This window comes from Uloborus diversus, chromosome 6 (genome assembly GCF_026930045.1).
Source record: "Uloborus diversus isolate 005 chromosome 6, Udiv.v.3.1, whole genome shotgun sequence".
In the NCBI taxonomy this organism is placed as follows: domain Eukaryota; kingdom Metazoa; phylum Arthropoda; class Arachnida; order Araneae; family Uloboridae; genus Uloborus; species Uloborus diversus.
Window position 1 is genome coordinate 134,798,060 of NC_072736.1, and position 25,289 is coordinate 134,823,348.

Below are 25,289 nucleotides of genomic sequence, written 5' to 3' on the forward strand. Positions count from 1 at the left end.
GAAACAGTAAAATATTTTAACAGTTTGCAGCGCCACCTATCCAGCAATATTTTTTTTTAATTCCAGACGAAAAATAAATTGTTCTAAAGATCATTGTACAATGTACATAGGTATGCAAGTGATTTTCAAACTTTGACACCCATATTGGTATATTTTATAATTTATGAAAAGTAATTTTTGCCATTGTATAGTTAAAAAGTTTTTGTAATTTACTTTTTTAATATCGATTGCGTTCTTCTGATGTCCAGTGCAGTACTTATTTAGTTAATATTAAGTATGTTTTGATTGTAAATGTTTAATACAGTGTGTCAAGTGCACGCAGGGGTGAAAGGAGCAGGCGAAATAGTTCCTTTCCTTTCTTTTTTCATTTATTTATTAAATCACTCAGGTATTAATTTACCGATTAATTTATTCACGTTCCTTAATTTATTAATTCATTTATGTATTCATTCACTTAATTTCTTATTCATTCACTTTTTATTTACTCATTTATTACTTTATTTATTTGTCTATTGTTTCATTTATTTATTCGTTTGATGCGAAATATTTCTAATAATCAAATGGAAATTACTTCATTAGGAAAAAGTTGTTTACTTTGTGTTTTACTTTGCTCGACTCCGACTCTACGACTCCAACTTTGATTCCATAATCCTGATTTTGAAAAAAAAAATCAAAGGGGAATATATTTAAAAAAAATGAAATAATAGAGAAACTGATTAAGTTAAGTTTGCCCCACATTCCCCTACTATCGTTATATGTACCTACCTATCTACATCCGGCTATCTTTTTACGAGTGGTGAGAGTCCGGCGCTGAGCCCGGTAGCATATAAGCTACCTTTACTCCTGTTCGGTCATAGGAAAATTTCAGGCCCTCTCATTGGCTTATTCGAGTGTCAATCAAAGCTTCAAAGACGCCATTGTAATATTGCTAGTCGTCTTTCGCACTGTGTTTCTTGTTTGTAATCTGCTAAATACGAATAAGCATTTGAAATGATATCTTTAATTGAATGTTGCTGGCAAAAACAGCATTATTATTTCCAATCAATTTCATTCTTTGCAAAACAAATGAAAGCTGCCTTTGAGCAAGGCGCCATCTTTGGGCAAAAAATGCATGTTTTACGACATTGTTTTGATTTAAATTGAAGTTATTTTAAAAATAATTCTCATGGTAAATTATTTTGTAGATCGAAAAGAGCGAATTCTGCAATTTTTCATATTCTTAATGATATTTAATGCAATTTAAACAGCTCTTCTTAAAGAAATGATTACCATTTAACTGAATAATAAATACTTCTACTGAATAACTTAATACATAATAATTTCTAATATAATTTTCTCTTGTGCCAATTTATTTCTAGCTAATTTCTATTGAATATAAGTTAGCATTCAAGAATAAGACTTCCAATTGAATTTTGAGTGAGTCTGGCAAACATATCCTTCTTGTCTCCTTCTAATTTTTACAACTCATAAAATAAAATAATTCTCTGCTTTAAAAAAAAAAAAAACCTGTAAAATAAATAATTAAACGAATAAATAGCATTATCTTTAAGCAAAAAATAGCGCTTTTGAAGAAGGAGCTATTGGAGTTTAATTTAACTCATTTGTCAACTAATTCTCAATGTAAGTTTTTTTTAAATTAAACATCAAATTCTTTATCTTTTAATATTCTTCATAATATTTAAAGTTATGTAAAAAGGAATAGGTAATTTAAACTCTTGAATGAAATAATTGAAAATAACATTAAAAAGCAATGTTTCATAATGTAAAATTATATGTTATTTCAAGTCAAACTTTCAGAAATCGCACCGTTTGTTACCTTAATTCATTTATTATTAATTAAAAAAAATTATCACTCACAGTTGATGCGGCAATTCAAGAGAATTTAATGTAGTTTCATTTACTATTTAACTTAAATACATTTGGGGGAAAAAAAAGTTTCACAAAATTCTAAAACTTGAAAACTCAACCATTTTTGAGACAATTTTGAAATCAATATATGACTTTTAATGCATTGTAATAAAAAATACAGCGAAATTTTTTAGACTGGCCCATGAAGAGAACTGCAGCTGTTAAATATTTTCAGCAAAATTAGCAAAAAAGTTTTCCTTATTTTTTTTGCTGTACTGCTGATAAGACCTTCGTGGTTTCATGAATAGTTCTGAAGCAATTTGAATGTAATCATTCAAATACATTAAATATCATACATTCATTGAAAAAATTTTGAAGTATTTAAAAAAATTGAATTTAATGAACGTAGAAGCCTTTCTTTTTTAAATACAGACATCTCAATTGTTTTAACATTTTATAAAGAGTACACACATCGACTATTTATAATTTAATTCAGGATTATGAATTTAACCAGTGAAGACACAAATAAAGCAATCCAACCAATGAACGATAACATAAACAAAATATAGATAAAAAAAACGGATTTAACATAAAAAATGGACAACCTGTTAGAGAGCTTTATAAAGCTTTTGACCAATAACGATATGATATTTTGTTCAGCTGACTTTATCCAATAGTAGTGCGCGAACTGCTGATTCTTTTAAACATAATCTTTGAAGTAAAGGATTATTAGTATTTTTTTTTTTTTTTTTTAGTTTTTTTTGTAAAGAAAGAAATTCTTCTAAAACAAAAAGGAACTTTTTCCAGATGCACTCACTACTCAATTAAAGGTCTTTTTCTTGAATGCTAACTCATATTCAATAGAAATTAGCTAGAAATAAATTGGCACAAGAGAAAATTATATTAGAAATTATTATGTATTAAATTATTCACTAGAAGTATTTATTATTAAGTTAAATGGTAATAATTTCTTTAAGAAGAGCTGTTTAAATTGCATTAAATATCATTAAGAATATGAAAAATTGCAGAACTCGCTCTTTTCCATCTACAAAATAATTTACCATGAGAATTATTTTTAAAATAACTTCAATTTAAATCAAAACAATTTCGTCAAACATGCATTTTTTGCCCAAAGATGGCGCCTTGCTCAAAGGCAGCTTTCATTTGTTTTGTAAAGAATGAAATTGATTGGAAATAATAATGCTGGTTTTGCCAGCAACATTCAATTAAAGATATCATTTGCAAATGCTTATTCGTATTTAGCAGATTACAAACAAGAAACACAGTGCGAAAGACGACTAGCAATATTACAATGGCGTCTTTGAAGCTTTGATTGACACTCGAATAAGCCAATGAGAGGGCCCGAAATTTTCCTATGACCGAACAGGAGTAAAGGTAGCTTATATGCAGCCCGGTACCGACGGAAACTCTTGGGGAAGACGTTATACCCGATGTCATGTCCGCGGAATTTTTATAAAATATGTATTAATCAACCCCCCTCCCCCGAAAAAAATGGCTCTGTTTTTACCATCGATTTTTGGAAGACTTTATACATAGCTAAGATAAATACAGGATTACTCATAATTCTTTTCGGGATTTTAAACAGCGCTATGGTATAGAAGGGAGAACGACCAACTCCTGAAATGAAAGAACATTCGACTCCAACTCTTACTCTTTAACCCCAAAATCAGTTCGACTCCATAACTCCGTCTATTACTCCGCAGTCCTTGCAGAGTTGAGGAAAATGTCCATTCGGATTGAAAATGATAGTCTTCGACTCTTGGAATTTTAAAGCTTTTGACTCCTGATTTCGGTTTTGAATAAATCAAAAACAATCCGACTCTAACTCTACGACTCCGATTCTGACTCCGCAGTCCTGGTTTTGGAACATCATAGTAAAAATAAACATATATAAGTGGAATACTTCTTAAAAAATGAAATAATACAGAAACAGACTAAGTTTCTTTTGAGTCTCTTACAAAGATTCTACGCGTAAAACCCGTAATCACATAGCATGATCAATGCAATTGTCTAGTTCCTGCCACACTCTACTCAACATGATACTATCAATCTTATTAACAGCATGTGCTGCTTATGTGGACTTCTTCTTGTGTGTATAGCTAAACTACCACTTTGTCAAATCTCTTTTACCGCGTGATTTAATAAAAATACGCGAATGGATAACACATGCTGCCAAAAGAGTTGATAGAACCACGTTTGGCAGAGTGACAGAAATATATGACTATCGCATTGATCTACACCGTGTGAACAAGGAACAACTGTAAGATATGTAAATTAAACTTGAACTGCTTGTGTATCCTTTCAAACGTTCTTGTTTTCTCTACTCGTTTTTTTTTTCTATCTCAGCCCGTTAAAACTCCACAGGGAATTATGAATAACATAGTATAATTCATAACGATAAACTACTACGATTCCTCCCTTCCTCGGTCTGGCAATGAAATAAACAGGATTCAAATGTGAACTACCCGTTTCCTTGGCCCACAGCAGTCTAATACTACTTATTCCTTGTCCAAATATTTCCCCTTTGCAGGTATTAGGCTGTCGCATTGATCTACGCCGTGTGACCAAGAGTTCACACATACAACAACTATAAGATATGTAAATAAAACTTGAATTGTTTGTGAATCCTTTCAAATGTTCTTGTATGCTCTATTCGTTTTTTTTTTTTTTTACTGCAGCCCTTCAAAACCCCGGAGCTAATTATGAATAACACTGTATAATTCATAACGATAAATACAGTCGGATCTCGATAACTCGAAGCTTATAACTCTAATACTTCTTTATCTTGAAGTTTTCATAAGGGTCCCAAACTCTTGAGACTGTTGTGGAAACTTAACATAACTCAAACTACCAATAACTCGAACATTTTAGCCGTTTCTTTGGGACTTCGAGTTATCGAGAGTTCACTGTAACTATAATTTCTCTCCCTCCTTCCCGGCTGATGATGAAATTAACAGGATTCCTATATGCCCGTTTCCTTGGTCAATATCTGCCTAATATTTATTCCCTATCCAACATTTCCCCGTTAAGTGATGAAACTGTGGCAATGTGGTTACCGATTAGATAACTGAAGACGAATCTTGATACCAACCAAAATTGTCGTAATGGTCAAAGTCTTATTTCTCAGACTGTTGGAAACTTCTTCGAGCTGTCGTGTGTAGTTTCCCGTCTTCCGAATCACGCCATTAGAATTATGGTCCCATTCTCCGACCTGAAATAGAAAATTGAATGTATAAATGTCGAGATAAGAAAACAGGTTGCGATGGGGAGGTCCCTGGTTCGAATACCGGCCCGGGCATGGATGCACTTCAAGAGCGGATCCAGGAATTCTTTAACGGAGGGGCGAATTTACGTTCTTAGAACTTCAATTTCGGTAGAATTATAGAGTTTCCGAACACTCTCCCCCTAACATAAACGAATATCATTTAAACTTGCATTTCTAGAACTACAGTTTCAAAAAAAATCATTAAAACTATACGAAAACGATTCTTTGTCCGCATACCCTTATTTCCATTACAAATATGTTTAACGTGAAATTTAAACGCTTATTATTTGTTGATTTATTTTTCCCTGCCTAAATTTCTAAAACAGCCAAAAAAAAGGGGGGGGGGGTATTTCCCTAATATTATCATGAGTATTACCTTATGATTGCAGTATTGGCTCTTAGATTGAGAAAAAAAAAAAAACTGAATTTTACATTAATATTCATAACTATTTTTATAGCATAACAACTTGATTTAAAAGAAAATTTATACATTTACTTTGACTGAACTTATTAATTTAATTGACAATAATGCAAATACATATTTAACAGCTTTCGATTGGTTTTGATGTCAAAACGTAATCCTAAAAATGACCTTGTTGATTATGTAAAAGTGCAAACTTAGTTATGATGTACAGAATGAGAGTCCTTTTATATTTTTTCTCCAAATAATGAATGAATAAATAAATGAATGAGTAAAACAAAAATAAATAGGTAAAAAGAGAAAACATGAAAACGCATTACTGAAAAGGGCAAAAAAACAGGCACATAAACTAATAATGGTACTTAAAAAAACTCTGATTTAAAAAAGAAAAAGAGCTAAATACGTTTCCATTGAATTTACAACTGTTTAAAAAAATGAAATGCAGAAAATACCTCTTTTAGTCCAAGGTGAGTGAGATCTTGAATTTTTACAGTAAAATTAGTGCGCAATCCTTTCCCATCAAACACGATTCGGCCTGTCAGCCCCTGCAGCTCCACCTAAAGTTAAAACAGAATATTACACATATACATACACATATTCAAAAATCGGGTTTCAAAGTGCACAACGTTGGAACAAACTACAGTGAAGTATCGAAAATCGGAGTTAATTGGGGCTCATATCACCTCGGGTTACTGAAAACCCAGATTATCCGGAAAGTTCTTCCAGATTGACAATTGCCACTATTTGGAAGACATAGGAGGGACACGTTTTATTTCTTTGGTCAAAGAAAAAGAAGTATTTTCTTCACGCAAATTTCATTACTCAAATTTCAACATAAATTTACGCTTTAATTGCGTCTAAACGAATTATGATTTTAGTTTTTCGCGATATCAGTGCGTATTTATGTGTGCAATTTTAAGCAAACCAAAACATGCATTTTGACTGCGCCCAATACCATTTCGATGAGTTTTAACACAAAAACGGTTAGTTGTGAAAATTTTTCTTTTTGAAACTCGTGTGGCGTCGAGTTGTGCACCTACTTTTTAATTGCAATCAGATACTCCAAAAGGGATGTTAACACATTCTTTGTCGAAAATCAATGCCAATTTTGCGTATCAAGTTATTATCTCAAAGACATATTTGAATACATATCTTGCAGTCGTAATGCATATCCTTTTGTTGAATATTTCGTGTCTCTTTGGGAGTTGTGGAAACAAACTTCTCAATGTCTTTTCCTTGTTTCCTGTAGGAAATTAATTAGTTTTACAGAAACAAAATTTCTATTTTCATATTTTAATGAAATCATTTTTTGAGTAAATAAAAAAATAAATTTAAAATGCGATTGAAGCACCTCGGATTAAGCGGAACCTCGAACTTTCAAGACTCGGATTTTTGAGACTCTACTGTACACCTCTTTACCAAATAACATGTTTTTAGGTCTGATCGTTTGAACGCGCAGTGCACCACACACACACAAACAAAACTGTCATCTTTTTATAAGTATAGACTGCTGAGTGCAGCAAAACCTTGATTTAGAAAAATCCACACATTCATTGCTGAGCTGGAAATTGAGTATTTCGTGTGACGGACGATTGTTTTATTTTTTTAAATTTAGATTTTTTTGCTTTTAAAATAAATTACTTATATTTTTTACATGTTTTATTAACATGTAATTGGATTTATGTACTCTAAATATCTATTGCGTGATATGGCATGATTGGCAATGGTGCCAGATCGCGTGATACACAATTCTGTAAGATAAGTTATGAATTAAAAAAATAATTAAATGTAGTGATGTGTAAAAAAAAAATATAATACAAGAATAGAGGAAGCTGCAAAACTTCAGTTTCAGCAAAACAGAACAGTAAACAAAAATCACATGCCAGTGTGAAATGTAATAAAATGTTCAAGAGAATATTTTAGAGCAGCGGTTCCTAACCTTCCTTTCCCTGCGAAACCCTTCTAGCATCAAAAAGAAATTGGCAAACCCCTCGTGCAGTAAGTATTAAACAACAAGCCAAAAAAAAAAAGCGCGTGCGCGCACACACAATTTCGGAGAATTTTTATAGTTATGTTTCTGAGTAATTCATAACAGGAATAAAAATATAATTGCAAAATATAGAAGTACAAGACATTGCAACAAACTGAAATGATAGCTAGAAAATGAATGCAAAACAAATTCCATAAAAAACAAACCCACTGGTTATTCTTTGTTAAACTTCAGTGAACTTTTAAAAGACAGGTGGCAGGTTTTAAATGGAGCAGTTGTGGAATAAAAAAGTTTAAAGTATACATAAAGTATCCAAGTTTCAGGCTTTCATTAGGTTCAGCATTTAATTTGCTTCTGTGTTTGCCTCTATATAATCTCGAAAATCTTTTTTCATACACAAACGTTGTCCAAAAGAATAACAAAATTTTAAATATATTTTTCTGACACAACAGTTCATTTATCTGTATAACTGAATGAAAAAGTAAATCAAAGAATGATATTTAAAAATACTTTTGTCACAATTGTCTCAGATTAATAAATGCTTTTTTTTCCTGTAATTTTTTTTCTTTCCAATGGGGCTATATAAGAGACCCACCTCAAGAGGCGTCTGGGCCATAACCAGACCTAGTGCGCTCCCCAACAATGTATCAGTCTTTCGTGTGTCACCATTAAGGCGCTGATGCATGACACAGTAGTGTTTTTGACGCCCAGTTTCCACCAGATGGAGGCACCTGGGCTCTCATTTGATGCGAAATCGCACTAGGAATTTAATTCAGCCGAGGGATATTCTAAGCCAAACGAATACCCAAGGGCTCTTTTACATGCCGCATAATCATACGACATGGGCACTGATGATTTTCTGCATCTCGAAAATCCACCGACTGGACACCCAGGTCAGAACCTGGGGCCCCAGGCGTAGAAGGCCAACGCCTAACCGTCACGCCACCAGCCGGCTTTTCCTGTAAAATTAGAATCTCAAAATGTATACCTTCTTGAACTCGAAATAGGTAAGCAAGTATGCTAACAATTGTATTCAAAAAGTAACGAATGGGCAAGAGACAAATGAATAAATGACAGTTTAAAAACTCTTGAAAACTTCATCTCAAACTAGCATATTAAAATTCCACCATTACAATATTATTTTCGCGAACACCCCTAAAAACTCAAGCGAACCCTAGGGGTTCGGGAACCACTGGTTGGGAACCGATATTATGCTTCTTATGTATTAATTGTAAAGATTTTTCATTTAGACACCTTTTTTAAAAGAAGTCCTAAAATTAATTTATAAATTGAAATTTTTAAAGCAATTTCTTAGTTGAAAGAAAAGTCATACTCAAACGTTATAGCACACAGAATTTGGTAAATTATTATTGAAAAAAATCAAGAAATTCAGCAAGATGATTGCAACGAAACACTTACAATCAAACCTACATTTTGATTAACAATTAAAAACACATTTTATTTAAAAATGAAAAACACTTACTCCTCTCATGTGTCTAGAAAGTTTTAGCCCATACGACCAAGGCTCTTCGTCTTTACAAGAGATGGATTTGACCTGCAGTCGCTGGCCTTTCTCGAGCGTGTTTAAAGCCGTCGCGAAGGTCCACACCGCGTCATACACCAAAGCCACTTCCGTCTGCCATTTTTTGAAGAAAATAAAAAAAAGCAAATAATTAAATGTATATTTTACGAGTAATGTACACTATTAAAAATAGTTTTGGGTTCTACAGGCCCAGGCACACTAAAAACTCGGTCGAAACCATTTTTTTAGTGAAAGTAAAATGGGACAATCCTTCAAACTTTTCGGCTTAAAAAGTGTGCCACTGTTGTATTCACCAGCTTTTTCAAACCTCAGTCAGATATCCGGCCCACAGGCCGAAGTCAACTTTAATCAATAACGGTCATATTTCCCTTCCGATTAGAACCTCTGTCAGACACGTGAACCGCCGATCAAAGGTTTCTTCAACCAATAACCGGTTGTATTACCAGCCAAATCAAACCTCCGTCTGATATTCGAACTGCTGATTAAAGCTTTCTTATTGATTGAAAAAGGCTTCGAACGAAGGAGTTTAAATCGGCTTTTGAATGAGACCGTAAGAATCCATCGTTTGCAGTTTTGGGTATCTGAATGAGATTAGAACCGGCAAATTAATAAGACCGCAAAACTGCAACGTTTGGAGTTTTGGGTGTCTGAATGAGATTAGAACCGGCAAATTAATAAGACCGCAAAAATGCAACGTTTGGAGTTTTGGGTGTCTGAATGAGATTAGAACCGGAAAATTAATAAGACCGCAAAACTGCAACGTTTGGAGTTTTGGGTGCCTGAATGAGATTAGAACCGGCAAATTAATAAGATCGCGAAAGTGCAACGTTTGGGGTTTTGGGTGTCTGAATGAGATTAGAACCGGCAAATTAATAAGACCGTAAAAATGCAACGTTTGGAGTTTTGGGTATCTGAATGAGATTATAACCGGCAAATAATTAAGATTGCAAAAATGCAACGTTTGGAGTTTTGTGCGTCTGACGGTGGTTCAAATCGGCTGTTGAATAAAGTCGCAAGAACGTATCGTTTGCAGTTTCATGTGACGGACCGAGTTTCAAATCGAGTAGTGAATAAGGCCGGATACACTGTTAAAAAAATTCCTGAAATTTTACGGTAAAAGTTACTGGCATCCAAGTTGCCAGTAACTTTAACCGTAAAATCCTATTTTACAGTAAAATTTTAGAGTAGAATAAATGAGAGTTAAAAAACGCAAAATGCGAACTGCAGGTTCGATCTCGGGACCTTCGGATTGGCAGGCGGTTTTGCTGCCCACCATACGAGTTGGGCCGCATCGATCAAGGGGAAATACGTGTTATGTACTCTGCACTGTAAGTCACGTGGTGCATTAATTGGTGGTGCAATCGTTTAATGTTTTCGGTACAATTCACTGTGAATTTTTTTCTCTACTGTAAACACTCCATTTTACAGTGATATTCACCATAAAAGTTTCCTGAATTTTTAACAGTGTATGATTACCTTGAAGGATGCAACGCAGGTCTACCTTCAAGTGGTGCACCCTGGGCTACGTCCCTGACGGCAAAAGGATCTACAATTTCTGAAAAGCAAGGTTTTGACAGATTTTGCTCACTCATTCAGTATTTGTTGACCCTGCAGGTGCTACAAAAAGACCTATTACTGGTTAGAATCCCTTGTCGAAGACGTCTCATAGCTACCATTGTGTTTCAATTGAGTATTCCATTTACTGTCTCAGACAGAGTACAAAATTTAAAGATACACAATGATTTGCCATGAATTAACTATTTAATTGAAAAGAAGGTGAGGTGCATTTATTCGAAATTCTTTTCCCGGGATAAATATATGGAACGCATTGAGAATGATTTTCCAACGATAAACCAAACAAAGCAGCACTTTCAAGCATTCATGCAACATGGCATTTGTATATGATGAGTCTTCTCAATTAACAAACTTGGATCCCTTAGCAAGTTTTATTAGTTATAAACATATATAATGAAATTTCAAAAAATCGTGTTAAATGACACACAGCAAATAGGCTAAACAGTTTATTCGTGTAATTCTTTTGAACAGAAGCGTAATTTTGGCAGAGATTTCACTTTTCAATGGTGATGCTTATTCTTATGACTCTCTAAATTTAGATTAAACTCGAGTTCAGTTCTTTGCTAGGATCAATGGTACCCGTACAAAAAGGCGATGTTTTTTTTTTTTATGTTTTATGAAGAGAAATTAAGTTGTTTTCGTGTTTTATATGCCTTTAGTTTGATTATAAAATCTGATTTTGGCATAATTTTTGGAAATTTTATGAAAAAGAAAATAAAACAGTACGAATTGATATTCTAATTTACAAAAAATGCATACCACTTCGAATAAAAATCTTTTAAAACAAATACTGCGTAATAAGAAAAGATTATCTATTGTATTTTGTTTGTCATTTATTTGGTGCTTAATTAAAATAATGTACGCTTTCTATGTCGCATCCTCATAAACTAAAATGTTACAGGCAGTTGAAGCGTTCACGCAAAACTTTGCAATACACAGCAAATTTCCCTACATTAGTTTTTAGATTCATTCTGTAGATTGTGTCGTTTTATTTACTGAAGTTTACTTTATTTGTTACAATATTCACATCAAATCCAGCTTCAAAATTGATATTGTACGTATTTCATTAGGATAATTTCCAAGTGTGCTTACGCTTTAAAAAAATCTTCAACTACCTTGAATTTTAGTAGAAATGTAGTAAACACATAGAGTTTACTCCTTAGTTTTATGTCAATGTGATTTTGAAGCTTTAACGATAATAAAAACTGACAAGTCACATTTGAGACTCTTCGCAGAAATTTCGTCTCCTTATGATCTCCTCTCCTTTGAGGCATAGTTTCTTCGTTTGAGTCCATCCAGTCGTCTTTTTCAGCCAACAGATACATTGGCTTCAACAGTTGGCTGGAGAAAAAAAAGGCGAAGTGGACTCGGTCGAAGCCATTATTCCTGATAAGTTAAACACTATGCCTGACTCAGAAAATCTTATCTCATCGTTTTGCGGACCAGGGAAAAAAAATGGGTTCACCACAAATCCAGTTGTAAGTAAGGATAAAAAGCAAAAACTTAAACCTTATTTACAAAATGTTTTCTCTGTCCGTAAGTTGGCTGGAAAAAGTTTTAATTTTTAATACCTGAGGAAAAATATAGTACACTTAAGTTTTTCTTTCCAGGCTACTGGAATGAAAAGTCATAGTTTTTATTCATGAAAACATTGCGGTTTATTTAAACGTCATGTTTAAACGTAAAGTTTTCTGTTACAAATTGAACTAAATTATCTTGAAAAAGTACTTCAAGCATTAATTTTAAATTTGTTTTAATTTCATTCAATTTTTCTTCTTGCAACAAGATCACGTCAAATAACCGAATTTGCAAATTGCCATTTATATATAACTCTTGCCACTTCGCCTCATTTGCTTCCTCCCCTTTTTCAGTTCCAACCACGCTTGGTAGTTTTTTGCAGCTCTGCTGAATCTGCTTAATTGGTCGAAAAATTTGAGTCTACTGCTTTAATATGTATTCTGTAGCTCTGTTTCAGATTTAAACCATTTAAAAGTATCACATTTTTGGTATCTCATTTAAAGTACAACCTTTTCAATCAGCTACTCTCATTGTAAAGAGTCAGTTTTCTGTTGCGTTAATATATTCGTATTTTTATCTCATTCGTAAATAGTCTTAGACATAAATAAATTAGTTATATTAATTTTGGCTCTACTCACGTTGCGCGAGATAAGTTAAACATTAGATAATTATGTTTTTAAAAAACTTCGTCTGGTTGATGCTACCAAAATTCTTGTAAGTTGAATGCTAATGAGTACCTAAAACTTAACAATTTAATCCCATCTACATTTTCAACCGCTGTTTTTGATGGTCTGATTTGTGTGACTGTAGGCACAAAGTCCCTTAAAAATTAAAAACCTTTGTAAAACCCACCAAAGATCTAATTGTAAAACGACTAACTCTATTCAATATAGGAGGAATAGAACAGGTGAATTTAAGTCTAAATAAAATGTGAAAAGTTATTTTTAGCTTGTTCAATAGTATCTTTGGACTGTAGCTTAAATATAGCTGGAAATAATTTTTCACATTGTATTTTGACAAAAATGTGGCTTCCCGATACCTATCGGTTCACTCCTACGCAAAATTTCTATTACAATGTGCATTAATTTAAATCCAAACTAAGTTAGTAGTTGTATACTTTGGTAGCTGCACATCATCGATTAATTTGTCTTTTTTTGAATTCTCTATTCCTTCCTAAATCTGTAACCTGAGATTTCTTTTCAGATACTCATGTTTTTATACATTTCATTCTTTTATTGAGTGTAGTAACTTTATATTGACTCAAAGTGTTCCATTAACTATTTCCTTACTTGCAGTTTTAACAAATCTTATAAAAATAACATAAAATTAGAATTAATTTCTGATTCACTCAAGTCATAATCACAACTCTTCATTAATCGTAATTTTATGCATAATAAAGCAAGTAGTGAAGATTGTCCTCCTAGTATATCTTTTAGTTACATTCAGGAAGTAATAAAAAATGGCCTCCTTCTGGAAATTATTGTTATAAAGAGTGCATCTGCAGCTTTAAACAAACACATAAAGAATAACTTTGTTTTAAAAGTAAACAATATGGCAACACACATAACCTATTAAATATATAACCGTTAAATACATACATACAAAGTATATATAACAATAAACAAAAGAGATTTTTAAATTAAAAATTCATTCTATGCTAATAAAACTTACCGTGAAGTTCTGCTCGCAAGCATGCAAGAAGTCACAAAAATAAACAATAAACAACAATACGCCAAAAAATAATAGTAATCTGTTGTAAAAATGCAATAACAGCGCAATCACATGTATCAAAACAATGCTAAGAACATGCGCAGATCTACATGCATTTTAACATTCAGTATTTTTTAAAAACAATTTATCTCGGGCAGAGAAAGAATCACACATGTTAGAAAAATTTCCATGCGAAAAATCTCGGTGAACGTTGATTGAAATGGCTCCTTCAGTTTAGATTCAAAGAGCCTTAGAAAAAGAATCCCAACTACACTACGTGTCCAAAAAAAAAAAAAAAAATATGTCGCATGCCTTAATATTTGGTTGGACCACCTTTTGCGCGTATTACAGACTTCATACGCCGTGGGATTGCTTCAGTGAGCTTTTGTAGAGTATCCGTTTTTATTTTCACCCACAATTCCATCAAGAGGTCTCCTAAACGTTCGATAGATGAAGGGAGTGTGGTGTGTGATCTTAAATCCTTTTTGAGTACGTCCCACAGATTCTCGATTGGATTGAGATCTGGACTTTGTGGTGGCCAAATCATGTGCTGAAATGATGCATCGTGCTCATTGAACCAATATTCAACAATTATAGCCCGGTTTACTCTGGCGTTATCGTCTTGGAATACACCACAACCGTCAGGAAAATAAAAGTCCATAGATGGCACAATATGATCATCCAAGCTGTTAAGGTACTGTGCAGACTTCATTTGGTTGGTGCACAATGCAGCCGAGCCTAGTCCAAATGAACAGAAACAACCCCAGATCATTACACCGCCTCCGAAAGAGTGCATAGTGGAAACGAGATATGTAAGGTCCATTGCTTCGTATGGCACTCTTCGAACCCTAACACTTCCGTCATTTTGGTAAAGCGCAAATTTTGACTCATCGGACCACATGACCTTTCCCCATTCATTAACAGTCCAATTTTTATGATCTTTTGCAAATTGCAGTCTCTTTCTTCGATTAATGGCACTCACAAATGACTTCCTTATTGCAACATAGCTTCTTAGTCCCGATTTTTGAAGTTCTCGTCGCATAGTGAGCTTGGAAATTGTTTTACTTCCCTCGTAGAAGAGTGCTGTGAGTTGAATGTTCGATTTCTTGCGATTTTTCTTCACTAATCGCTTTAGAGAACGCCGGTCACGTTCGTCCAGAATGAATTTACGACCACAAAGATGTCGCGAACAAGAGCTTCTCTGCCATCTTTCCACCTTTTAATTATGCGTTGAACAGTTCGCAATCCTATACCTCTAATTTCAACTATGTCTTTGCATTTTTTCCCACTTTGGTACAGGCCAACAATTTGCCCCTTTTTGAACTCTGTTACATCATTTCCTCGAACACAACTACCGATTCCAGCCATGCTTACTTCGAACTAAACAGTCTTCTTGTGCAACGCCCGCGTTTTAAGCTTGCATCGAGCAAAGATTAATGCAAATATCTGTAATACTCATCAAATCACCTTCCAAAATCGGAACGTTTAAAATTCGACAGCGACTTTCTTTTTTTGGACACTTAGTGCATTTAACCTTTTGTGTATGTTTAAAAAGATGGGCCAGTAAATAGTTTAAACTTCTTTCCTTTACCATACATTCAATCTATTGCTAGTCAGAAAAAATAACTAAGTTTTTTAAAGACTCTAAAGATCATTGTAGCAATGTCGAACCGTGTTTACGATTTGGCAATGCAAGTGAAATAAATTTTATCCTTATTTTACTTATTTAAGGTATGTGTACCAAATAAGTTCAACCAAAATTTTAGAGCCTAATATCTCGATCATTTATGATTAAACTAACTCCAAGTTTTGAATATTAATTAAATGACTCATGAAACATAAGAAACAAAATATTCCACATGAAAATCTAAGTTTAAGTTTTATTTGATAACAGTTTAACAAAAAATGGCAAATATGCTAGTCGCTTTTGTATTGTTTAAAAGAAGATACTTTATTTGTTTATGTGTTTACTTTTTATGACGAAAGTGTATATAGGGAGAATTATTTGTTTTTTATTTCGTTCTTCAGCTTACCTCTTGTAAAATTGTATACTTAAAAAATAGGAAAACCAGCTGAAATTAGAAGGTCATTAACGGTGAAATTTACTAGAAAATTGAGCCTAGCCAGTTTGAAAAACTGAATTTGATACGAGTCAGATATTTTCTCTTCTGTTTACTTTCTTTTACATAGTAAAGGAAGTATAGTAATCGCAAAATTTTTTTCACCGAAATATCAGCCTAAATTTTCAATTGCTCATCCGTGAATAAAAATTGAGTGGTTTTCGCGGTCCGTCCGCGCGTGTATATAACCTAAGAACATATGGAAGAAGTCCGAAATACCCATTTGACGATTCCAGAGTTAACTATCACGAGTTTTAACGTGACGTCTGTATGTGCGTATGTATCTTATGTAGGTATGTATCTCGCATAACTCCAAAATGGTATGACATAGAAGGTTAAGTTTCGTTTGTAAACTTTGAGTGGGGTCTAGTTGTGCACCTTTTCCTTTGGTTGCATTCGAATGTTCCAAAAGAGGCTTTTCCACACTTCTTTTTCGACAAATGAATGCTAATTTTAATGCAAATTGGAGTGATGTTACAATGCGGCGACTACTTGGTTATATATCACCAAGTTGTGTGGTAAGTTTGGCGACAAGAATCGAATTTTGAATTTGATTTAAATTTGGCGTATTCATCTACCGAGTAATCCACTGAATCATGTTAAAATTGTCAATATTTGGAAAATGAATCTCTGTTCAACACTTTTTTTGCACCGGTTTGCAACGAAATAGGGATGTAATTGATCAAAATGCTTTCTTGTACAGAAAACCAAAAATATAGCTTTTATGTTTTGCACAGTAAAAGTACTGGTTCTGCTTAAGTTAATCTTCTTTACCCGACATTCCGATAGAAATAAATAATCCGCAAAAATAAAATACAAAAATAAAGAAAAACAACGAAAAAATATAAATGAAACAGTGGGCTGTATTTATTGAAGAAATGAAATAAAAAAAGATAAAATAAAAGAGAATTTTAAAAAATGGTGAGATAGATAAATCAGTTAAGTTTGGGGTTAGTTGGCCTGCCTGTCTGATATCCTACTCCGCCAATAATTCTTCAGCAGATATGCACTGGAGGAGACTTTGAAAGGAACAAGCCATTTTTTTATTTTTAGTCTATCTTCTTTATTTTTTTTTTACTGCTTTGAAACTCATTTTTCATATTTTTAAAGTATTGTCATTCAAACAGAAAAACAATCTAGAAATCTATTGTCAGGAAAAAGCATTACAGGAGCTGCTTTCAACCATTTAGTGCTCGCGACCCATTTTTCAATAATAATTTTTCTACCACCAACTCCCTCCTTACCCTACTCCTAAAGTGAAAACATTTATATTATTGTAGTTTGAGTACTTTTACGTATGTCAAAGCGGCGCTGCATCCTTAACTAAAAATCTGCACTTGAACCATAGAAGTTTGTTTCTGTTCTAGTTAATGGACTCCTATTGCTTTCATTAAATGACATTTTATTTCAAAAGTTTTTAACTCAATTCTACGTTAAATATAACTGAACATAAATTTATTTGTAAAATCTTTATTTTTACAAATGTTTGTCGTAAAACAGTTAATGTAATGCTATATTTTATAATTTCGCGTTGCATAAAATTAGAAATTAATTTTGGCTCAAAATTTTCTACTTTCGCTTCACCCTCCAACGGGTGCAGCTTCTATACCAACATGAAAGGTAGCGCTTTTTTTTTGTTGCAGATACACTATCGTAAAATATATACAATCTTCAGAAGTTTAAACACCAAAACTATCTTTCAATTAGCGGAGAGGTTTAAATAAGTACAATTTAGTTAAAAAATCTTCATTTTAAAACACTGGGAAAAATCTGAATTAAACACAAAAACAATATAAAATGACCAATAAATTAAATTGTCGATATTTTGACTCAAATATTTACATTTGGAATATGAAGGACAAAGGTAATATGAAAGTTAAAAAAAAAAGGCATCGAAATTATAAAAAAGCAAACTAACTGAATCAGTCGCGGGTATCTACCAGATACAACCTGTAGATTCACAGACTGCCCCTGATGCTTGCAAAAAATATCCAATGATGCCCAAAAGTTGGTCGTAAGGAGGGATAGAATACCTTTAGTAGGACGCTCATAGCGCTATCTGACATAAAATTAGAAAACGAAATTACTTCTTAAACCTCCGACACACGAGGCGGTTAGTTGAGTCAACTTTTTAAAAACGTTGCTTGTCAACGTTTGACTTTCGTTTTTCATTGTGTTCGCACGAGGCGACTTAATTGAATCAACTTTTATTCTTATAAGCCAAATTTATTTGAGCAGCTGTTCCACAACGCCGGTAAAATTGAACCGAGTTGACTCAACTAGTTAAATCGTGTGTGAGGCGAACGCTTGTCAATGTTCCGCTGAGTTGAATCAACTGAAAGGTTGTTTCAACTCATCGGGATGAGAATAATCGCTGCACATGTGCCCGGCGTGCCTGATGAATGAAGGATGCCGGGCGATTCCTTCACTTTTCTACCATGCTCTTTTTCCTGCTAACCTAACTTCGAAAGTTGATTCAACTAAGTTGTCACGTGTGTAGAAAGCTTTAGCGTATCTCTCAGATACGCGCGCCCACTTAAAGGTTAAATAACAATCTGAATTCCATTATCCAGGCACTGAAATTTCACTCGTGGTGCTAACTACACTATTATATTTAAGATTCACAACGAACAATAACGATAACATAAAGAACGATAAACATTCATAAGGTAATAACTGAAATAAAAATTACACTGATTTAACCCTTTCCATACATTATATATTTGTTAATATGTGTTATACATTTTGTTACGTTAGAATATATTTTGCTTTTCTTTTCTTTTAGTGAATTGTTAGTTTTTTTTTAGATTATACTGTGTAAGATATACTAATAAAAATCATAACTCTCTAGTTTTTAGAGTCAATAGGTGCAATTTATTTAGAGGTAACTCAAAAAAAAGATAATGTATGGTATTACCAAACATGTAGTTTCCGTTTTACTTTGACCAAACATGTAGTTTCCGTTTTAGTTTGACCAAACATGGCTGCAAATACTATATTAGTCAAACAACTTTAAAGTATCGCCAAACTCGGAAATTGTTAGATTCCAACATTGATTAATCCGTTAAATAGATAATATACTTCTACCCTACATTATAGCTTTTTGTGCATCGTAATTGAACAATTAATGGAGTGAATTATTTGTTCTGAAAGAATTAACATGAACGTACTTTTGCATAAGTAGCAGAATCAATATTAAAATTTTTTCCTGATAGTGTCCCGGATCTCCAGTCCTGGACAATTTCCTGAAAATCCGAAGCCTCATCGTCCACTATACGGAAGCCTGTGATGTTAGTTCCAATGTACTGGAAATCTTCAAGATTCATTGTATGAATATCCTGTAGAAAAAACAAGAGATCAACGTCATAGAAGGTAAGTCATAAACTAATTTCCTATCCAAGTACATAAATTTGTGAGGAAAATTTGAATAAAATGTGTGTCATCGATGTTTTTATTTAAAAACTGAACTGAGTTTGTAGTGCGAATCTGATGAGATAAAGTACAACTGACGAAATATTAAACGATTCAATTTTCTAAAACAGGGTTAAAAAAATCAGTTTGCTTTGCTAAAATTGTAATGTGACGATCATTGACGGTTCGCTAATATTAGAATACCGTCTCTTTTTTTCCCAAGATGAAATAACTAGCTAAACGTTACTTTTTTTATAAAAGCCATGCTATGATAAATTTTGATGAATGAAGGACCAAACAACTCCTTTTCAAAAAATAAGAGTGTGGAGAACCTGTCATTTTACTGTTGGCGATTAATATAGTTCTGAACCTTGTGGGCAGCAAAAGTCGTTTTCGTTTCAAAAACATTGTGAACTCTCTAAAAACTAAACTGTTCTACGTAGCATATACTGACAGTCTGGTTATAACATTCAGAGATCACAGTTTAGTATTTGTTATGGACTCGTTAGTCTGAAATAGTTAATAACTGAGTTGCATGCTGATGTTCTCATTATGAAAGGCAAGATTACCATCAAACTGGTAGTTAAGACATCTGCCTCCAGCTCTGTTATTGACTATTCACGACTGATCGACTTTTTATGTGCCATCATTTTGTGAGGGAGCGGATGTCAATGCCAGTTGGAGAATTTTGACGTCTAGTTAGCGTCTTCAAGATCCTAGTGAAAACTGGAACACTGTTTTGAACACGCGACCAATTGCGCCAAAAGACAAAACCCATTCGCTACGCCACCCATTCGACACCTTTCTCGGTCTTGAACATGATATTTAGTTTTTACTATTGTTATTGATCACATAATAAGCACTGAATCTTCTTAAAGATGATTTGTTAGTTTTCAACACTGAAAAAGAAGATGATAGGCAATGCGTGTCAGAAAGCTACTACAGGGACAACACTTATTTGGTCTGTCAGCAAAAGAAACAAAAAATGTCAAGAATAACATAGACTAGGCATACGTCATCTGTTGTTCCGCTAATTTTTAGGGTTTCTAAAATATACCATGGTTTTTAACCCTTTTTATGGAAGATATTTTCAGATTTTTATTTTCTTAATTTATCATAAAAAAAAGAGTTAAGATTTTGTAGATATTTTTTATATTTATTTTTTATCTCAATAACTATCAGGTTCTTTGCACAATAATATGATAAAAATATTGATCCAAGTAAAAAAACACATCAAAATATGAAACTGACAGATAAGACAGTAAAAAAGGTCTAGGTCTTTAGGGAATTATTTATGTCTTTTTCTTCCTTTTTCTTTCAAAATAACACAAAATCACATTCTCGATCCCGAAAAATTAGACGTGCTGTGAAACTTTAATAACTTGAATGGTAATCGAATCTGACTTGAGAGAGAGAGAGAGTGGCGGCAAAAATTAGATTAAAACCATTTTTATGAAAACCTTGGTGACGAAAAAAGTACTTGTTTCGTTCTTAGTTCAAAATTATTTATCTTAGCCATGAATTCCAGGAACAACTTAGTTTTAAATAATCTTTTACTAAACCCAGTGGCGGATACACGGGGAAAGTCATGAGGACCATGAACGCCCTCCCCCAAACCACCACCGTCGACAATAATATTCAACCTTATTTTGCTTAAATACTTTATAAATAAAATGTAAACGATTACAACAAGCTTCTCCATTCCTTAACTATTTTTAGGAGTAAATGTTTCAAATACCACTTCCTTTCATTGCTTATGAATATAATTAGTAATACCTAAGCCATATTAGGTGCTTTCTACCAAGCCGATTCGGTCCTTTTTTGTCACCCAATCAGAAACTTTCGCGGTCAAACCCTATACTATTCAGTATGTCCCCCCCCTCTAAAATGGCAGTCTGTACCTGCCTCTGACTAAAGCAACTGTTGAAAATCGTGAATTTTACTTACCAAAGTAGTAATGACATAATTGAAATATTCAGTTAACATATCCACTTCTTGTGCCTGCAAGAAAAAACAAATGAATATCAGAAGAGCAATTAAAATCGTTTATTTTAAAAACTTTCTTAAATTTACTAAATTGCTGTAAAACTAACAAATATACTCTGTCTTATAAAAGTATATGCACACTGAAGGAAGAGTATTGCGCACTATCACGATACTGAACATGAATGTAGTGTATGAGGAGATAAACAAACGATCATAAATTGAGAATAAACTATCGTTTTATTAAAACGTTATGGCATGATTAATCCATTTGCCCGGGCGTGACACTTTTACGCATATTTTTTCGCTTTATTCCCGGAAAGTTAAAATTTAGTTTTTAACTATGATGTATTCGATTATAAGGAGCCTTTGTGCATCATACGTGATTTAGACTACGATTCCAGGCTTAGAATGCTGAAAATGTAGTCTTGAGCAAAGAAGAGATCGAGGGAACATGATTCAGTTATTTAAATTTATTAAAATGAAACATGTTACGGGGCTAAAGTTTTGCACTGAAAACAGGACAAGGGTCATTGTTTTACGCTATTTAAATCTCAGGATAACATGGATATTAGGAAAAATTATTATTTTAGCAGGGTAGTGGAACCTTGGAACAGCTTACCGGAAGAGGTGGTAATGAGCAAGGGAATAGATAGTTTTAAGAGGATCATTGATCTTCACTGGGGGTTGTAAATTGACTAGGACCAGTCCAGCTGGGCCTAGAGCATGTTACTGATCGTCACTTTTGTATTTGTATTTTTTATTTGTATTTGTGTAATATTGACATTTTTAAAACCAGAGACGGCATACTAACATTTTTTATTCTTAGTATTTATTTTTAAAATAATAGATTGCATTCCGGGGGGGGGGAGGCAGTTTAGGAAGCCAAAAATTTAGTGTATTTCGTTTTTTTTTTAAAGAGAAGGAATAATCAGAATTTGTTTAAATTAAGAGCATATTTTATTCATTTTTTGAAGTACGTTTTGTAATTTTTTCGATTCATTTCCACTAGAAATAGTGGAGATAGAAGCTGCTGTCTATGGGCTTTCATTGTCAGAGCTTGTTGATTGTGGGCATTGTCAAAGCCACAATTTTTATCTGTAATCATTAAAATTTTTGTTTTTCCTTTACAACATATCTCCTAAGAATGTAAACCTAGTTGTGATCAAAAAAATTGAAAATTGCATATTTTTGAGGTGTTAGATCACAACGTCATATTTTTCTACAATTTTTTAAAAACATTTCTTGCATTAAAAAATATTTTTGTTAACAATATGATCCCAGAGTCAAGTGCAAAAAGATTATAACTGAATAAAGAATTTTCACACAAATTTTCAGCACGATTGGTGAATATCTCTATGAGCTAGAATGTCCACAAGTTGAAAAAAAAAAAAAGGATTTTTCGAGAAAAACGCGTTTGAAAAAAAAAATGCTGTGAACGTTTTCGAATCTCCGCAGCAACTTAACTACTAATAGCATCGGAATTATTCGAAATTTTTGACTGAAATTTTGTCAACACATTCCTGAATAGTTTTACCAATATTTTATGACATAAAAAAGTGGATTTTTTGACCCGTCTAAACTGGTTTCGCCCCTTAAAACATAAGTTGTAAATAGCTTTCAATCACTTTCGAGGGTATTTCATTTGTTATTCAGGAGTAAGTCTGAAATCTCACTTATTTTTGACCTTATCATAAAATTTTGAGAGTTCACTAGATACCGAGAAATAAGAGAGAAAATATTTTTTTTCCACACGGGCAAAGAAAACCATGTATAATTTACAATGATAATTTTTACCCAAAGCATTTCCTCAGAGTAATTATTTCAGACTAGCCGCCTTCGGCGACCAGCTGGTCCGCCTTTTTACGCCATTCGCCTTTTTGTGCCAGGGTTGCCGCCTTTGGCGGCTGCTTAGACAATTTAGCGACGGTATTAATCAATGTCTTTCTTTATATATCAATGTTACCATCCGCCTTTTTACGCCAATGTTGCCGCCTTCGGCGGCTGCTTAAAAAAATTTCATGGCGGTATCAATCAAACTATATCTATCTATATCATTAGTAGTTTGAATAAAATATTTTCTAAACCTATCTCCAGTTCCGTCGTTTGGAATACTTTTTAAAGGAGGGGAGGGGAGACACAAACGGCGTACTCTCCATGCAAATTTTGTCGAAAAATAACTAAAAGCACTCCCACTTTTATGTGAAAGTATTGTTTTTTCAAAGTCATGGTGTGTGTGTGTGGGGGGGGGGGGTCATTGACACCCCTTGAAGCTCCTTAAATGATGGGTATGTCTCTTTCTTGCAGTCCATCTACTATATCGACCTCTATATTTGTCTATCTATCTATCTATCTATCTATACGATCGTTGCATATCTACCTCTGCCACTAATTAACAATCTTTTTTCGAAAAAAAAAATTTTTTTTGTCCACTCAATCTCTATCTCTGTATCTATCTAACCTAACCACCAATCCGTAGCAGAAACACAGATCATGCAAAAAATCGCGGACTTTATTTATTTCATCAAAATAGCCCGCAAAAAAAAAAAAAAAAAAAAAAGGCTCTATGTTCCCGTAGTGCGCAAAAAGTAACGCTTGCAAAAAGATAAAAAACTGAAGGAAAAAAAAGGTGAAGAGAAGGTAAACGATTTCAGTTGGATCACGTGACGAGGTAAGTTTGGAACTCAGCCGGCAAGCGAACAGCTCGCGTTGCGTTCTGCATTAAAAAAATTGTTAAAAAAAAACTATTGCGTATTTTTAAAAACTTTTTTCTTCTGAAGGGGGCAGAGTGTTTTTACTATTACCAACTAAAATTTTAGAATTGAGGGTTCAATACTTTTCACAGGATGGGTTTCGAAAAAAACTAAACCCAGAAAAAAATGCAAATTAAAGGTTTTTTCAAAAATCTATAAAAAATACAAAAATTGCTCTATCTTCAAAATTTTTTTGTTCATCATATTTAAAATTAAATTTCCGACACTATAGTACAAAAAACATTTGTCTGACGCGATTGGTTCGGGGTCTGTGAGGTTAAAAGTACTAAAAAGTGCTAAAAATCACATAAAACATTAAATAACTCTTTTTCTAATTAAAATATCAAAAATCGAAGCCCGAGGTGCACAACTTCAGCAAAAACTACACCTGTATACCAAATTTCATCTTTCTAGGCCTTACCGTTTTCCCGGGATGAGCGCCACACACACACACACACAAACATCTTACTTTATTATATGTATAGAAGATAAGTAATGATGATTAAATAGGTTAGTCAGAACAGTGAATAAACATTTTATAATTTTTTAAATATGGTTAGGTTTCAAAAGTTTTGTATTTGATCAATTGGCAAATAGTTCTTTTTTCAAGATAATTCCGAAAAGGAAACAACAAGAAAAGTCCAAGTTTGTCCACTGATGATATGTGCACACATTTATCAACCGTGTATTCACACCGCTTTTCAATCACCCCCCCCCCCTCCCCGAGAAAAATAATGAAAAAAGAAGCCGACAAATGAAAGTTCTTTACATATTTTTATTTTATTTTCGAACAGTTTTACGTATGAACAAAATGCTTTTTGCACCACTCACCGAATGGTGAAGTTTTGACATTATTTTTGAACGTCAGTTTTACGAATTTTTGAACATAAAGTTGTGTTTAATTGTTCATCCAATTGTAAGACTACTCCAAACAACTAAATTTAAAACTTTTTTTTTCCTTTCTTTTTCATTACCGGATCATACTTTATTTTATTAAATTTCTACTTGATCTCATATTTCATTTTCCTCTACCAATGACAAGGCTTTATAAAAGTGCAAGAATCAGAACTATCGCCAAATAAAATTTTGCATGCGGGTTGGTAACACTGATGGTACGCTTCTAGAAAAGTA

The 25,289-nt window shown here is 33.2% G+C and overlaps 1 protein-coding gene across 1 annotated transcript in view; it reads right to left on the bottom strand.

Annotated features, from left to right (window-relative positions):
• LOC129224995 (glutamate receptor ionotropic, kainate 2-like) overlaps positions 1–25,289 on the bottom strand; it is a 78,900-nt gene that overhangs the window by 17,959 nt on the left and 35,652 nt on the right. The window contains exons 5-10 of the mRNA XM_054859543.1: positions 21,370–21,423; positions 19,182–19,349; positions 13,853–13,861; positions 9,029–9,181; positions 6,008–6,112; positions 4,961–5,080 (exon numbers count right to left, since the gene is read on the bottom strand). Coding sequence (XP_054715518.1) covers positions 4,961–5,080; positions 6,008–6,112; positions 9,029–9,181; positions 13,853–13,861; positions 19,182–19,349; positions 21,370–21,423 — 609 coding nt within the window. The remainder of the gene's footprint in view (positions 1–4,960; positions 5,081–6,007; positions 6,113–9,028; positions 9,182–13,852; positions 13,862–19,181; positions 19,350–21,369; positions 21,424–25,289) is intronic.